This window comes from Ctenopharyngodon idella, chromosome 9 (genome assembly GCF_019924925.1).
Source record: "Ctenopharyngodon idella isolate HZGC_01 chromosome 9, HZGC01, whole genome shotgun sequence".
Lineage (NCBI taxonomy): Eukaryota > Metazoa > Chordata > Actinopteri > Cypriniformes > Xenocyprididae > Ctenopharyngodon > Ctenopharyngodon idella.
Window position 1 is genome coordinate 25,287,175 of NC_067228.1, and position 18,801 is coordinate 25,305,975.

General features: G+C 36.8%; 1 protein-coding gene and 1 long non-coding RNA gene across 3 annotated transcripts in view; one reads left to right on the top strand and one right to left on the bottom strand.

Moving 5' to 3' along the window:
* st6gal2a (ST6 beta-galactosamide alpha-2,6-sialyltranferase 2a) overlaps positions 1–18,801 on the bottom strand; it is a 61,504-nt gene that overhangs the window by 19,702 nt on the left and 23,001 nt on the right. For both annotated transcript variants that reach the window (XM_051906992.1, XM_051906991.1), the window contains one exon: positions 3,559–4,555. In XM_051906992.1, the coding sequence (XP_051762952.1) occupies positions 3,559–4,486 (928 nt within the window). In that variant the 5' untranslated portion in view covers positions 4,487–4,555. The remainder of the gene's footprint in view (positions 1–3,558; positions 4,556–18,801) is intronic.
* Positions 10,874–18,031, top strand: LOC127519355 (uncharacterized). The gene is made up of 2 exons (XR_007931792.1): positions 10,874–13,898; positions 15,518–18,031. It is a non-coding gene; the product is annotated as an uncharacterized LOC127519355 (long non-coding RNA).

Genomic DNA, 18,801 nt, shown 5'->3' on the forward strand with positions numbered 1-18,801 from the left:
CTAAAGAGGCTGTGGAGAAGTATAACCTGATCAAAACTGGCCTCAGTCTAGATAAAAACATAAGGAAAATCAATGTGAGCCATCCTCAGATAGTGTCAACAGCTACTATTCAACTAATACAACAGCAATTCAATCAGTGCAGCATTCAGCAATTACATGAAGCACATCAGTGGCATGAACACTGTACTGATTTGTTTGGTCTTGGCACACCTGACTAATTTTACGAAAGAGTGCGCTAGTGGATTTGAAAGACTAGTGGACTTCAAAGACCTTGGTAAAGATTAGATACAATAGGTTGTTTGCACATGACACCATTGCTGTGGCGCAAAATGCAGCTGGAGGGCAGGGAGTGATTTTTCTAGGAATCACTATCACAAAATAAAAATTCCTATGTTTTGCATAGTTTGCATAGCATCGTTTATGGTTGCTCAAATCAATCAAACCAAGAAACCACAAGGAGCTTTTATCATTTACATAACTTTTATCGTTTTTTTTTTTTTTTTTAACTTTAAAAGTTGTTGCCTTTAATAGCGTTTCGCGTCTGATGATACTGAAATTAACATGGATACCTGCTTACCTTTTTGTTTTTGACTTAAATAAATATTCACATTCTTCATGGTATCATTTGCAGGGAAGAGAAGATATTTTTGGTGTTTTCACTTATGTTTTGTAGAATTCCGTTCACAATGTTGATCTGATTACTGTGAAAATAGTGTCAGCCATCAAATGGTAGAAAATGTCCAAATAAAAACAATGTGTTCATCAAGCTGACAGAAGTCGATCCATTTCTTTGTTGGAAGGGTGTAAATGTAACAGTAGTTTTAATGTTGTCTTTGTAAATATTCACTTTCCCATATGACCACGGAGGAGAATCGGAGGGTCACATTCAGCGGAAAGACACCAACACACTGTATTATTTTGTATTTATTTCAACAAATGACAACCAAAATCAAACCCATAGAAGCTTGTGAACAAGCTGAAGTGGCTGCGTGCAAGTTATGCTCATGCACAAGCCGAGTGAGAATCATATACTCGCAAATATAATGTTAATTATTAAAACAAACAAAGTACAGAACTTTCATTCAAATTTAGCAATGTGATTATTTTATTGAGTTATAGGCAGCGGGTTTAATCAGTGACATTATTAGATTTGCTATACGGCGTCTTCCCCTCACCTCCTCAACCTGCTTCCCTTAGTGTTTTTACACTTAGAAAAGGCAAAAATTGTATTACACCATCTATTTTTTTACTGAACGATGATGTGAGTTCTTATTGCAATTCTCCATTCAGCATGAATAACCTACAATGGCGACATTTTTCCCAATCACAACAGAAAATCAAAATACTGCCCTAAACTCACTAGCAGAAAGGCAGCGCGATATAAACAAACCAGCCTAGGACTGAACATGGCGTGACGGCAGCTTCACATTCTCTATATCTACTGCTTCAACGGCAGGCAAGTCTTTCAATTCAGTAGAAAAATCGCTCCTCTTCATAACATAAGGATCACGTCAAACATATGTTGTGATTTTCTGTTTATACCTTTCTAAACCAGCACAGTACAGACTTTCCTCCATCTCGTCCATTCTAATTTTCACTTCCTGCCCTCCATCTGAATTTCACGCATCATCAGAATCACGTAATTGTTGTCCATTTAAATATAATGGCATCTAATTTTAATAAACTATATTCATCCCAATCAGTAAACAAAATTTCAAAACTTCGCATAAAAAGAAAATTCACCGTATCTTATAGTAAATGATTTATTCAGGCAAATACACACACTTTCTCTGGTGACACTTAAATCCCGTCTCTTACAGATCCGCCTCCAAACAAACAGCCATTACATTGAACCAAGTCCTCATTCCACATTTATCCCTTTTACATTAATCCATTACACCAGAATGTACGTCACAATATGGAAGAAATGATCTGAAACTACTTCTGTTACATCAAAACATTTCGAATGTTCAATGGCCTGGCATAGACTCCATCCAGAAGGAAAAAATCCGGCACAATAAAAACAACAGGAGCTACAGTATGTCCCGACGGCAACTGACCCCTTAACAACGGCAAGAAACTAATAATATACACTAATTCTACTAGCATATTATTGCTATCATAATCATAGCAGTAAAACAAAAAAAAACAAATATTGAAGGATAGGAAATTGTCCCACAGGGAAATTTAGTGATATTTAGTGCAGCTATGAAGCGAGAGAGAGGAAGCCCTTGAGTATAAGTACAAATGTTATTAGAATTGTGATGATAGAAGAGATGGTTAGAAAGCATTCACCTTAAATGATTTTGAAACGATTTGTGTTATCTAAAGGACTAACATCACCAAATGTCTTCATGAGACGGCACAGTCACCATTATCCTGAGAAACAATACATCACCATGGAAACGCCTCCTCTGCGCCCACTATTGCTCTGCCACCATAGATGCCAAAGCTGGAAGAATCTGGGCTCTTTGTGTGCCCTGTGATACTTGTGATTATGTAACCGTAAAGGGCATCAGTATCCCACTGACCCTTTCAGAGAAACTGGCATCACCACGGAAACCAAAAACCACAAGTGAAGAGATTGAGAAAGAACGGTTCCTAAACCCAACCAAAACAAAACCCAAACGGTTCCAAAACCTAACCTTTCATCACAGGCTTTTTGAAAGAGACTGATTTCACATCTTTCAGGAGACTCAGAGAAGGCTCAATGAGAACAGCTATTCTAGCTTTGAACCAACTATGGAAAAGATAACGGATAACGAAAAAGCAGTGGTTTAGTGGTTGTCCATGTATTGCCATTATATTTTTTTATATTATATATATATATATATATATATATATATATATATATATATATATATATATATATATATATATATATATATACACACACACACACACACACACACACACACACATTATATATATTATATATAAAAATATATAAACGGCATTGGGCGATACGTGTTTCTGATTGGCCAATGTTTTGGAAGCAGGACTTTTATTTTGACAGCGCCTGAGCACACAGCACTCCATTCTCTGCCTTCATTAGTCTAACACATTATTCGATAGAACTGTTAAACAAAGAAAGTAAACTGTATACAAAAAAGTATTGTGTTTGCCTTTATATTATCAGTAACAGATGGAAAACATTACTATGTTCTCATCTACCATCAGCATTTAACTACATTTATATCATTTAAACAAGTCTTTGAATATCTAATAAACATTAAGTTCACAAGTCTTGCAGACTTAGTTGAATCCAGCTGTGAGATCTTCTGAAGTGTGAATTTGTAGACTGGATAAAAACGTGTGTACTCTGTGTAACAGCTGGTAATAATTATGAAATATGAATAAAAAAAAGGAAGTAAACAATTTCTTTTTCTGTAAAAAATATTGTAGATGGCAACTTCTTGATTCTATAATAATCCTATTAAAGTATAAGTCTGTTTAGTTTACAGATTTAATTCATTTTAATGTAAAATAAATATAAATCTCATTTTAGAAATTATGCATGTTTTTTACTATCTTTAGTTAAAAATCTCTGTCACTCACCAATCTCCTTGCCGAGTCCCGAGTGGAGCATGGCTCCGGCAGAGGTGACCACAGCACAGGTCTGGAAGCCTGGTCCATAGAGCTGGCTTAAGGGTAAGGCAGGTACAATTTTCTGCCAGCCTAAATTGGAGAAAGGCATCTCGGCCCCATCCAAAGTTCGAACCTTCTGCCTCTTTTTCAGCTCACACAACACCTGTTGGCCGCTCTGTTGCGCCTTCCGGTGCCCCCTGTAGGACACACCGTGTTTATTATTATTAAGGTAGTCTTTCACAGCCTTCTGCAAGCGTGGACTGAGCATGCCCACGGACAAACTCCCTTTCCACAGACTGTGCACTACAGATTTTGACTTGGGAACGTAGTACTCGTCCTGGTCAGAGTCCTCATGCCTTATCGCCCGTTTAGTCGTCCTCCTCCTGCCCTCTTCTCCCTCTTCTCCCTCTTCTTCATCTTCCTCTTCCCCTCCCAACACCTCTTCCTCATCTTCATCCTGTTGAGGTGAATCCTGGTTGTACTCTTGTCGCTCACGGTTGCGACTCACGGCAGCCGATCTGGAGCCCACGTCCTGGGTGCCAAATGCGGACCAGGCCGCCAGGCTCTGGAGGTCAGGATAAGGGTAGGCCTCCTGGCTGAGCGGACTAGGTTGGGGGTCGGCACTGGGGTTTTCCTCCTGGCTTTGCTCCTGTTGGGTGTTGCTGGAGGTCGAGGGGGTGGAGGAGGCGGCCAGCCCTAAATGGGTGGTCATAATGGTGCGGGGGTTGCCCTGCAGTGAGGTCAGGCGGCGTGTGTCCGTGTAGGAGAGAGCGGCAGCGGAGTGTGGGTCGTCCACTCGTGACTCCATGAAGTAGGAGAGGAGCGCCAGGAACACCAGCACCCAGACCAGCATGAGGCCGAGGGTGAGCCGCCGCCACTGTTTCAGACTGGACTTCATCTTCTAGCGGTCCTCTCGGCCGCACGCCGCTCCACTCCAGACCCAACTGGAGAGGGGTCAGCAAGAGGCCTACAACAGGACAGGACATTCTTATTAAAAATTTTATTTAATTTATTTTTATTTATTTATTTTTTTTCATAGGACATGGCATGTCCCTCAATTTCTTGTAGATTTGAAAATAAATTAACCAGAATTGGGGTGTCACACGCAGGGCTGCATCACATTTTTAAAATTTGAACACATTTTCTATGGCCACGTTCACACAGCAACAGAATATGGTTGTCAGTCTCATATTTGACGGTCTCATAAACCGGGACCTTCGGGTTACAAGTCCAACTCTCTAACCCTTGGTGTTAATTATTTTATCACTACTAAAGCCAGTTTAGTCCCATGCATCAAGTGAACAAATGACTCTAGTCTGTTAACTACTGCACAACAGTGACTGTTATTGGGAGACTTTACTTTCAATTAAATTACATATTAACTTCACAATTCTGAATCATAATTCAGCTTAAAAAGGACACACTTAATACAAGCTGCACAGAACAGACACAGTACCTAGACAGTTACCAAATCTGTCAAAACAGGAAAAGCATTTCTTCTGATGTCAGCTTTCTCTTTCCTTTGAGACAAGGTTCCTCTGAGACCACTCATGATACACTGTTATCTGTATCGTTTCACTATTTTCTAACTGCAGATCTCAATTTAGACATGAGAACACCTGCTGTCATAACACTCTTTCCATTGTCTATTTGCAAAAAAGAAACTCTTACTACTGTAACACAAAACCAACGTTTCAGTCTCAGAGCAACAACAAAAAAAAATTAGGCCTGAATTTAAGATTTATGTATTTGTTTGCATATAAAATTCTATCAATTTGGGTAGAAATTGATGAACTTAATGTAATGCATATTTGTCAGTCAACAAACGGGTAAGAAAAGGTAATAAACCGAACATGTTTCATATATCATCAATAAATCCATTTTGTTTCAAATCTCAGATATTTTAACTAAGTAAATATTGCTTGTTCCAAAGCTAGCCATATTTTAACCATGTTCATGCTTGTTATCTGATTAAATGTAATTGTTTTCACAATGAACAGATTTGTGCAGATTCAAATTCATTTTGAGAATATGATTATTTAAATAAAATTAAACAGATTCAAATAGTTAAACAATCAACAATGCCATGATTTTTTTTTTTTTTTTTTTTGAGAGCAGAAATTTTACCCATTTCTTACCAGTTTAATTTGACTGACTGGCGAGCGAGAAACTTTGACATGGAGCACGCTAAATCTCAAATCTCTGGGGAATCCCCTTTTAAAAAAAAAAAATATCATGACATTGTTGATTGTTTAACTATTTGAATCTGAGAAGCTGAAGCACAAGCGAAGCTGAACAGAGGAGCTTCTGTTTTCAAAAAGAGGACGTGACAGAGCTCGTAATAAAACAAGAATCAAGATTGGTTTGGATTTTCAGAGATGGTGAGAAATTAGGGATTTGAAAAGTTGTAAAAGCGACACAGAGTTGGTGTTTTTATTACTCAACAGGCGAGTAAGATATTTTATTAAAAAGATAAATTGCCATATGTAGCTCTCTAACAGAGTTCATTGTAAAGCATTATCTATTGCGAAGGATCATTTCATTATAGTTGTTGTAGCACTGTGCTGGAATTTATTTTCAAGGAAGTAATGTGTCTATTGGGTATATCTACAAAAACAATTTCAACTAGTCAGCTTAAGATCCTTTCCATCTAAAATGGCTGTATCTCTTAAGCCTAATAGAGAATGTTTTATGAGCAGTAGGATAACTATATTCATCCGCACAGCCACGCAGAGCCGAAGCACAACCAAAAACAGTGTTCTTCCGCAAAATACATGCCAAAAATTACATAGTGTACCTTTAAATTAATCAGTTTGTTTATTACAACTGTGTAATCCAATTGGAAAGAAATTTTATATGCAATTCAAATACAGAAATCTAGGCCTAAATATCTTTATCATGGTTCTGATAATGAGCCAATCATATTTTCTAACCCAACAACTAAACACAGCCCTGTAAAGAAGAAAACAGTTTGATAGGTGTTTTTTTTTTGTTTTTTTTTTCTCAAGTTAGTTGGTTTATCATATATGATACATATACATATATATATTTATTTATTACACACACACACACACACACACACACACACACACACACTATATCTCACGTCTGGAAAAATTTAGTCTACACCCAAAATATAAAATATATGGTTACACACCATATACCACACACACAGATGTTAGTACACTCATTATGAGGACATTCTACATGCGTAATGGTTTTTATGCTGAGCTAATGACATTTTCCAGCCCCCATCACAGAAACCTTTTTTTTTTTTTTGGTTTATTTAGTGTTTTGAATTACAAGGACATCAGCATGTCCTCATGATGTAGGGGGTATTGGCCCGAAACAGGTGCATTACCTCTCTGTAGTCCCTATTTCCTAAACCAGCCTAAGCTGATTTTCTGGTCTTAGCTAGTCTCTTTCAGCTGGTCAGGATAAGAAACCAGCTGAATAAAGCATTTTTTTTTTTTTTTCCTCCCATGAATGTGATGTCACTCCATAAGCCTCCAACCAAAGATGCCTGTACACTTCATGAGTCCCTTCCTTGCAACGAACACACACACACACACACACACACACACACACACACACACACACACACACACGCGCGCGCGCACGCGCACACACACACGCACACACACTTTCGGTTCTGTTATGATTGTGTTGCCAGATAGGTTTAGGTTGAACGAGGAAGGGAAGTGGATTTCCCGACCTCAGTGCAACTTTAAAAAAAAAACAAAAAAAAAAACATTTGGACTAGTTATCCAACAACAGACCAGTGAATTAGTGAGTTTAAAATCTTTAGCAGTGGTGCTTTTTAAGAGTCTATCAATTATTTGACAATTTCTCACCCTCAAGTAGTTCCAAACCTGTATACATTTCTTTGCTCTGCTGAACACAAAGATATTTGGAAGAATGTCAGTAACCAAACAGATCTCGCCCCCCATTGACTACCATAGTAAGAGCATAAGAGTGTGTGTGGAGAGCGCAGAAAAAGAAAGGCTGACTGTGGCAGGATTTTCAAATCAGTGATCTGTGAAATGTGTGACATGACTATAGAAATCACAGGTAGAAAGACATTAGCAGTTTAATGTTGAATTCAAGGGCAAAATTTCAAGTCAACACCACATGATAGTTTGCTTATTAGAAGCTATTCAAGAGCCATATCAAACACGGTATGGCTTAGGTTGATGTGATCTCTGATGAAGAAAAAAAAACAGGAGAAAAAAAAAAAAAAAACAACAAGAAAAAAAACAACATGACAGAAAAAATTATACACGTCTGCTAACCGCATTTCCTTCCGTATGAACTGAAGCCGGGTTAAAACCGACAGACACAAACACACTAACAGCAAAAATCTACATAAAACCTCAAGTGCAAATTGATATGACTAAACCAAGACAAGAAAAAAAGTCAACATACAGAAATAAAGAGAATGTACAAATAGAGGGAACACATAACATAGGGCAGTGGAAGAGCACAGAAGAGTGAGGGAGTTACACGGCACATCCATTACATTATTCATTAAACTCGCAAGACCTATCAAAACCGGGTGACTTCCCAGAGCTCTTTCAGGTCATTATGCAAGTCTCTCTGTCTCTCACACACACACACAACACACACACACACACACACACACACACACACACACACACACACACACACACACACACACACACACAAGCAACAACAAACGCACACACCCCTCATTCCCTGCAAACATCTGCACTGGCTCCAGACAAATTAAGATCATGTGTAGCAGTAGTAACAGTCTGGACCTGCACTGCAGTTTAGCACAAAAAGATATATATAAAAAGACATATATAAAAAGACATATATATATATATCTCTCTGAAGAAATCTGTTTAAAAAGAAAAATTCTTCTGCATTTCAATTGAAACTGCAAATATGATAAATTGCTTCAATTTTTTTTGTGGTATTTAATATAACTTGATATAACTAGAAATATGATCTAAAGAACTTCAGAAGAATGATTCATAATTATTTACTAATTGTTAAAAAGAATTTGCAGTTGTTAATACATTATTCATTGTTCATGTTATTTGACCACAATTAACCATTTTGTCCACAGAAACCACAAACTTTCCATTTAATGAAGGTAACAGTACTTGTTTCAATATCAGCCAAACTAGCCTTGACTAAATCAAAAAGAAAATAAGTGGTTTTGGCCATCCATTATTAACATTTGCCTTTATATCCACCAAAATAAAATATTTCATTTCATTTGAACGTGTTGGCAGGGCATTAAGGGTATGTTTCCACGACAACAATGTACTAGAAATGGAAAAATGCCGTTGTCGTGTAAATGAACGCATAAAAACTTTTCTGTTTTAAGTTGAAAACCGTGTCGTGTAAACAGCCCCTCAAGCTACAGTAGCAGAAACGGTCCATTTAATTCTCAGGGTCAAAGAGCAGGAGCAAACGATACTTCAGGCAGCCCCACAGAAAAAAAAACTGTTAGACGGTTTTATTCTCCTACGCTGACAAAGCCACAAGCGCTTCATCAATTTCACCAAAGACAACGATTGCACTTGAGGCTTGTTCCGTCCTTGCGGAGGGCAATCAATATACAAGACGAGAAGCAAAAGTGAGAACAGAAGAGATAAGAAAGGGATTTCTGAGCAGACAACCTTGAGACAGCCGGTCTCAATTCAGTCCATCTCTGTGTGACCCTGTTTCACATTTACACTGCTCTCCATTATGGATGACCAGGCAGCGCCCTCTGAAAGCCTCCCCGCCGCAGTGCAGCCATGAGGGGAAATCAACTCAGAGGTCATCTGACTGCATGTGCATGGAGAGCAGAGGGAACAGATTGATGAGCAAACACATGTTCACTGTCACACAGTGAACCCATTAACCTGAACCCTTCATCTATATTGCTAGTGCAATCCAGTAACCCAACCCACTGCCAGACATTTTTAGTCGTGCAGGATTCGTTACGTTTCCAAATCCATAGTCACCTTCAAAAGCGCAGTCATCCCCCAAGTGCACATTAAAGGGTTAGTACACCCAAAAATGACATTTCTGTCATTATATACTCACCCTCATGTTATTCCAAACTTGTAAGACCCTTGTTCATCTTCGGAACACAAATTAAAATATTTTTGATATAATCCAAAAGGTTTCTGACCTCCCTATACAGAGCAATGTCGTAACCAATTTCAAGGCCCAAAATGGACATCGTAAAGTCATCATTAAAATAGCAACGAGAATACTTTGTGCGCAAAAAACAAAACAAAAATAACGACTTTATTCAACAATTTCTTCTCTTCCCTGTCAGTCTCCTATGCTGTTGACGTAGTAAACACAGTGCAGCACTTCCGTGTTCTACTCCAGAACGCCAAATTATTTTTGTTTTGTTTTTGCGCATAAAAAGTATTCTCGTGACTTGTCGCTTCATAACATTAAGGTTGAACCACTGTAGTCACCTGGACTATTTTAACTACGTCTTTACTACCTTTCTGGGCTTTGAAATTGGTTACAGCGTTGCTGTGTATAGGGAGGTCAGAAACCTCTCGGATTTCATCAAAAATGTCTTAATTTGTGTTCTGAAGATGAACAAAGGTCTTGGAACAACATGAGGGTGAGTAATTATTTCATTTTTGGGTGAACTAACACCACTTTAACCCAAGCCTTGTGGTACAAAACACATCTCACCTGCACCTCTGATCCAGCGTCCATTTAGAACTGCACAAACACACGAGCTGTATAAATGTGCTGCCTTCAACAGGCTGGAAAAATGTTTTAAATAAACCAACACAGATTTCACCAGCAACCAGAAATAAAGCCACCATCTGGACCATGTCCCCGAGAAAGAACAGAGACAGGCAGAGGAAAGGACAAAGACGACAGCAAAAAAGGAAGGTGTTGAACAGGGGTTCCTCTGAATCACTGCTGTGTTGTGGTATGAAAGCTTGTTTTCAACATGGAATAAAAGAAAAATAATAGTAATTATTGATAAGTAATTAATAAATAATTAATCGTGACTTTTTATCTCACAAGCAGAATTGCTAATTTATATGTCCCAATTTTGAGACAAAGTCAGAATAAACTCCAATATAAACTCGCAATGCTTTTTTTTTCTATTATATTGTCAGTGTGGTTCAACGTTAGTTCAAGTTAACTAATGTAACCTTATTGTAAAGTGTTATCCTAAATGGCACCACACACTGTCAGTGAGTTGTCACAAAGTGAGCTATGGAATTAGTGTACAGTTCAAGTTGTCAAAGTATTTTGCATTAAATGCTTCAAAGAGGCTTAACCATAAAGTTTCGTGTGGGTTGTCGTGTCAGGTGTTTTGACAGATTGCTTGCGTCGTTTAATGGAGTGAGAGATTTGAGCAAGCACTCATGTGCATCAACCAGACAGAGCACAACAGAGAACAACAACACTGAAATAGCACAATTATTTTGAACAAAATATTCATTTCAACCAAATGTTCGTTGGATGTCACATTTAGATTTAATGATGAGAGTAATGAGACAAGTGTGAATCTGCAACAAAACCACCACCACCAAATTGATTTTAATTCAAATTATATAAATAAATGTATTAAAAAATCTGAAGTCATAAAAATCCACATGAACTATTTTTCAAAAGTTTGTAGTCAGTTAAAAAAAAAGAAAAAAAAAAAGAAAAAAAAGAAAAAAGGTATGTGTACCAAGACTGCATTTATTTGATCAAAAATACAGTAAAAATAGTCATTTTAAATTGTGAAATATTACAATGTTACCGTTTTCTATTTGAATATATGTATTTTTTAAAAATTAGTGTTGGCAAAGCTGAATTTTCAGCATCATTAGTACCGTCTTCAGTGTCACATGATCCTTCAGAAATCATTCTAATTATATAAATCAATGATACTTTTTTCTGCCAATATTTTTTGATGAATAGAAAGTTCAAAAGAACAGCATTGATTTGAAATGTAAATCTTTTGTAACAATATTAATGTCTTTACTGTTGTTTTTAAGCAATTTAATAATAATTTAATGCAGGCTTGCTGAAGAGCAGTATTAAAAAGTATTCAAAACTATTATAAATATATACACACACATGTAAATTTATTGAAAATCTGAACACAAACAATATTCCTGTCTCGTCCCCCATGATATATCATTTTACATACCGATTGGAGGAAAATATTACACAAGATGTGCAATAACCTACAAGCATACAATAAAAAAAATTCTTCATCCAATCAATCAAAATACTGCCTTTTTTGATGATGATGAAACAGTAATTAGACACATTATTGGATCATTAAAAAAAAAGCTGTTAATTGCCTCCCTGGTCGTGGGAACATAGAAACAGTCACTAATGGTTCAAAACTGAAAGCATAAGTGGAATAGGAAAATGGTAGACATGAATGCGTGGCGTAAAAAGTGTTCATTTGAAATGATGGGAAAAGGCCAGCTTGTAAAAGTTATGGCTGAATTCACACCTCCCTTAGCAACAAGCCCGGTTCCCACACATCCATTATTCATAGATTCCAGTCTGATGCCTCTCCAAACGTTTAACGATATAATCTGAGGTAATCTAACGAAATATAAACTCTGGAGGGGAGATAAATTTCTCAGTTGTTGGCAAGCTTTTGTAAATGCTTAGCACCTTTAATTTAGGCCCAGTCAAGCGCGCTAAAGTAAGATGAAGAATCATTTCTTTACACGTATATGCTTAAAGCCAGCGTGCCGGAGGACGTTCAGGAGGATATTGCTCTTCATCCATTTTGTCACAGGATTGTGAAGCATCCATTTAAATAGCTAATGTGCGAGCCTAGCCAGCACAAATCACAGGACGCTTCAGAGACAGAATCAGCACAGGAGACGGAGGATACGAGCTGCCAGGGGCATAAACATCCTATTTGCTTTTATAAGGTAATTAGAAACCACTCTCTGAAGGTATGAGACCACGAGCAATCTGATTATATAACAACGATACCTGGATGCTTTGTTTTAAAAGGACGTCGACCTTGAGAAATGAGCATCCAGATGAAATGTAATGGATCTCATTTGGACCGCGCTCCTTTACGAGATGCCTTGCATATTTACTATGTAATGGATCTCATTTGGACGGCACCACTTTACGAGATGGCATACTTATTTACAGGCAGGCAGTTCTACCCACACAAGCACAAAATACGTAATATGGAAATAATTGGGTTGTACAACAGAAAAGAAATGTTTTACAATGTTTTCATGTGCGTCTGATCAGTCTAGACTTTGTGAAAATGTTTCAAAAGGAGCAAGCTTTTTAAAGAAGGTAGATATCTTCCTTTTATAACATGATTGTCATTTATTTTTTGCAGACGTCCTCATGAAAATAAAGGAAAGTACACTACAGACGTTTCCAAACACCACACAATTTCTGTGCATAGTTGATACTAATGAAAATGCAAAGCATGCTTGCACAAAAAAACAAAACAAAACAACTGAGTGACTGTGCAGACATCTCATAAAATGAAGCTGAATACTATCATCTTTTGAAACCCAAAAGCAACATTTGCTACTTTTGAAACATTCAAGCAAATTTTAGGTAGGTCAGAAACATATGATAAACCGGTATGCGGAAAGAAAGAGGAAGTGGCTTGCAATTTGCAACAATCCTTTAAAATCCCCCTGTGGAAATATCAAGCTTTTAACAATTATATATATGTCTATGTGGTGTTTTTAATGTAAGAAAACTGCAGTGAACCAAAGACAGTCTCAAAAATGCGGTTTGAAATCACTGGAGTTTCTGACGTCACAAACTTCCTTGTAACCAATCATGTCAACATGTGATCGTCAACTAGTGGGTGGAGGCGGGGCTATTTTGCATATTCATAGATGAGGCAAGGGTGTAGAGTTATATTCAAGCTATTTTAAAGGGTTAGTTCACCCAAAAATGAAAATTCTGTCATTACCAATCAGTGGTTCGGAGCATGAAAGTCACGTGATTTCATAAACGAGGCTTCGTTACGACATAAGTGTTTTGAAATTTCAATGGTTCACATGACTTTGGCAGTTTGATACACGTTCCAAACCACTGATTTGAAACAAAAGATTTGTAAAGCTTCATGAAGCAGTTTTGATATCGCTCATCACTAGATATTGTTGAATAAAGTCATTATTTTGTTTTTTTGGCACACAAAAAGTATTCTCATCACTTCATGACAGTAGTCACATGAACTGTTTTAAATATAACTTTAGCTGGAAATGCAGGACTCACTGAGCCATCGGATTTTATGAAAAATATCTTAATTTGTGTTCCGAAGATGAATGAAGGTCTTACGGGTGTGGAACGATATGAGGGTGAGTAATTAATAGGGCTGGGTAAACAGTATCATAGAGGTCATAGATCCTCTTCTTAATATCGTTAATTCGTCTTTATCACTAGGATACGTACCAAAAACTTTTAAGCTGGCTATCTTATTAAAAAACCACAACTTGATCCTAGAGAATTAGTCAATTACAGGCCGATCTCACTTTTCTGTCAAAAATACTAGAAAAGGCAGTATCATCACAACTATGTTCCTTTTTAGAAAGAAATAGTATCTGTGATTTAGACAATACCATAGTACTGAGACTGCTCTCAGAGTTACTAATGATTTGCTCTTATCATCAGATCGTGGTTGTATCTCTCTATTAGTTTTATTGGATCTTAGTGCTGCATTTGACACTATTGATCACAATATTCTTTTAAATAGACTCGAAAATTATGTTGGCATTAGTGGAATTGCATTGTCATGGTTCAAATCATACTTATCTGACCGTTATTAGTTTGTAGTAGTAAACGAAGAGATGTCATATCGATCACAAGTTCAATATGGAGTAGCGCAAGGCTCAGTACTAGGACCATTGCTTTTCACTCTACACATGCTACCCTTGGGAGATATCATAAGGAAGCATGGCGTTAGTTTTCACTGTTACGCTGATGATACTCAGCTCTATATTTCTTCGTGCCCTGACGAAACTTACCAATTCACAAAATTAACGGAATGCATAGCTGATATAAAAAAATTGGATGACCAGTAATTTTCTACTACTAAATTCAGAAAAAACAGAGATTCTAATTTTTGGACCAAAAACTTCTTCACGTAATAACCTAGAATACTGTCTAACACTTGATGGCTGCTCTGTTAAGTCTTCGTCGTCAGTTAGGAACCTGGGTGTGCTCTTTGATACCAATCTTTCATTTGAAGGCCATGTTTCTAGCATCTGTAAAACCACATTCTTCCATCTTAAAAATATATCTAAACTATGACATTTACTCTCAATGAAAAATGCAGAACAGTTAGTTCATGCATTCATGACCTCAAGGCTAGATTACTGTAACGCTCTACTGGGTGGTTGTTCCGCTCGCCTGATAAATAAACTACAGCTCGTACAAAATGTAGCAGCTAGAGTTCTTACTAGAACTAGGAAGTATGACCATATTAGCCCAGTTCTGTCAACACTGCATTGGCTTCCTGTTAAACATAGTATAGATTTTAAAATCTTGCTAATTACTTACAAAGCACTAAATGGTTTAGCTCCCCAGTACCTGAGCAAGCTCTTAATGCATTATAGTCCTTCACGTCTATTGCGATCTCAGAATTCAGGCCAGCTGATAATACCTAGAATATCAAAATCAACCACAGGCGGTAGATCCTTCTCCTATTTGGCACCTAAACTCTGGAACAATCTTCCTAGCATTGTTCGGGAAGCAGACACACTCTGTCAGTTTAAATCCAGACTAAAAACGCATCTCTTTAACCTGGCATACACATAACACATTATCAATTTATATTTTCAAATCCGTTAAAGGATTATTAGGCTGCATAAATTAGGTCAGCCAGAACCAGGAACACTTCCTATAACACCAGATGTACTTGTTACATCAGAAGAAGAATGGCATCTACGCTAATATTAGTCTTTCTGTTTATCCCGAGGTTTATCCGAAGTCAACCGGATTCGGGCCGTATCCAGGTGAGATCGAGGACCTGCGCCTTGACACGACCACAATGCAGCCCTGAAATATCAGCAGAGATTGAGTCAACTAGATCATCCATTGTGAAGGCCTCATCGACATGACAGCCAGTGGCACAGCTCCTCAACAAACCGTCCATACCGGCGTGATGAATACGATCCTCAACTGGATGGAACTGGAATAAATACTTTGAATGTTGCGATCCTATCGGACTTATGATAGCTACCTGAATCGTAACAAAGCACTGTTCACCAGAGGAGAACTGGCCCCCCGACTAAGCCTGGTTTCTCCCAAGGTTTTTTTCTCCATTTTAACACCTGTTTGCCACCTGATGTCACCTGTTGGAGTTCGGGTTCCTTGCCGCTGTCGCCTTTGGCTTGCTTAGTTGGAGACACTTGACATTTGATATTCAACAGTGCTTTGATCTGCCTGCTGGGCAGCCAAAATTATATACCAGTTATCACTGTAAAGCTGCTTTGACACAATCTGCGTTGTAAAAAGCGCTATATAAATAAAGGTGACTTGACTTGAGTATCGATTTCTCGATTTTAATCTATTTTCATTTTTACCAACCGATATTGATTCTTAAATCTTAAGAATCGATTAGTCTAGTCAGTTTTCAGTTGATGAATGAACAGAACATGTAGCGCACCTCCCATCCAATAAATCGCAATAATCTTTGTGCTTTATTACTTTTGATATGAAGCTAAGTCTAAGATTATAAGATTATAAGATCTTATAAGATTCAAAAAATATATACCGTTTTGGCGCTGTTTAATGTGGCAGATCGCTTTAGCGCCTCAGTTAAAGAGAAGCGGCAGCACGGAGCGCATGTGAAAATCCTCTCCTCCACTTTAATACCAGTTGCAGCGTGAAATAAACGTGACTAAACATCTGAAGGTATGTTAAAATATACAGTACAACTTACCGAAATCCGTATCATGTCTCGTGTAATAGCTCAATCAGTGTTTCAACCTCGGAAAGACGTCAATAAAACAGCTTGTAAACAATGTCACGTAACATCACATTTACCTCAGAAAAACATTCAGTGACCATAAACTCATTAGTCGGCTAGAAAAGTGAACTCTAGAGAGCAGCATTCTGATAAATATAGCTATGCACTGTTATTCATTATAATGTTCTTCAATATTTAATGCATGTTTGAATAAATCAGTTATGACAGCCATGACTTAAATTTAAAAAAAACAAAAAAACAAAAACTAATTGGAGTAGAAATATGATTATGTAATTCTAAACTTTATTTATCATAAAAAAACATGGAGTCTAATTTAAGTGTTTGTATCTAAATAAGTTAATTTTAACCTTCAATATTATAGTAAAGTAGTACCAACTGACTCCCATGTGTAGTTTACAGCATTAGTTGAGAGATTTTTTTCCTCTAGAAAATTTGCCATGTACTGTAACCGATATACTACATCCAAAATAATCGATATCAAATCGAAATCGTAATCGAATCGAAAGCGAATCGAATCCTATAACCTATTTGAAACATCTAAAACACTGAAAATCCAAAGGGGAATTTTATCATGTTTTCTTTTTTTAGTATGAGTTTCAAATATTCATGACTTAACATAACTCTCCCATAAACCTTGCTAAGTCAGGGTCAAAAGGGGTCTGTAGATGCCAGTCTGTAGGCTATACATAAATATGACTTAACTTCAAATAACTTAAAATGCAGTATAAACCAGATGTTGCATCATACAACCAATCCCATCTGACATGCACAGATGCCAGGTGCACAGCGAGCTGTTTGGCACATACAAAAATGAATTATTTATAGAAATGAATTATCTATGAAAGCATCTAATGAGAAAGTAAGGTTAAGAGTAAGATTTTCATCCATCTAAATATAGATTTTCATTTACAAAAAAAAAAAAAAAAATACATATGGTCATAGTTGTGTTCATATAGGCTACAATTTACTGTGAAATATTGTTGGTTGTTTTAAATAAATTAAAAATTACTATTTGCGCAGATACTGTCTACATATCAAACAGTCTTGCAATGCCCTGTGAAGTTCAGTGGTGAATGCAAGTTAAAAAGACATGTACTTACAGTGTAATTACCTAAGAAAATAATGGGTTATTATTAGGTAACTACAGGGGTTAAGGGTAGATTTAGGTGTAGGCTCAGGGTTAGTACCCTGTTATTGTAATTACTGTAATAAGTACATTGTATGTGTGGGGAACAGGACTGTAAAATAAAGTGCTACAAAAAGATCTGAATATTTTAATATTTAAAATATGACCACTTATGTCATTATACACTCTTCAATATATAAAACAAACAAAAAACAAGAAAAAAACAAATAAAATTAATTGATTGACAATTAAATCAAAATTTGATAATAATGACTGCCCTAGTCACTGTTACGAGTGAAGCAACGACCTGAGCATGCAGTACATCAATGCAGATGTCTCGGTTTGGCGTCTGTTGCGGCACTAAAAGAGCAACACTTTCATTAGAGAGCTGTAATTCATACACCGTATTGATCTGTCTGCAGTTTATGACAGTGGAACCACGAGCACCTTCAAATAAGAGTCAAAATGAACCAAACACTTGAGCGATTCAATAGCTCAGCTGCAAAAGGCAAAAGAGGGAGAAGAAAGTGAGGCTGTAGAGAAAATCGATTTAGAAATGAATGCCTAAATTAAAGAAATAGTTCAGGCACAAATGAAAATTGTCATCATTTACACCCACTCATGTTTCTCAAAACCAATATGACTTTTGTTGTGCAACGTGCCTCTTTTTCATACAATGAAAGTGAATGGGGACCGTAGCTGTCAAACAAGATCATCACTGAATAAAGACCCTCATTTCAAAAATATTAGCGTATATGGTTTAAGATGACATTGAATGTAATCAATCATATGGACCACTCTTGTTTTTTAAAGCTTGACAGCACCAGGTTACCATTCACTTTTATTATATGGAAAATAGGGCTGGGCGATATGGAGAAAAAAAAAAGAAAAAAAAAAAAAAAAAAAGATTTTTTTTCAGAACGATTGACCGATTCACGATTTCGTTTTTTTTTTTTTTTTTTTTTTTTTTACTGTTTAACTAGTCAACTTAAACTTAACTACAATATGATTTAAGTAACATTCTCTTTATTAACAATAAAGTTCCATTTTAAGTGCACACCACATGAAGTGATCAACATGGTGTAAATGTAAAACAATTTGTTAAATATCTTTGCAGAAATATGTCTGAAATGTGAAGACAAAT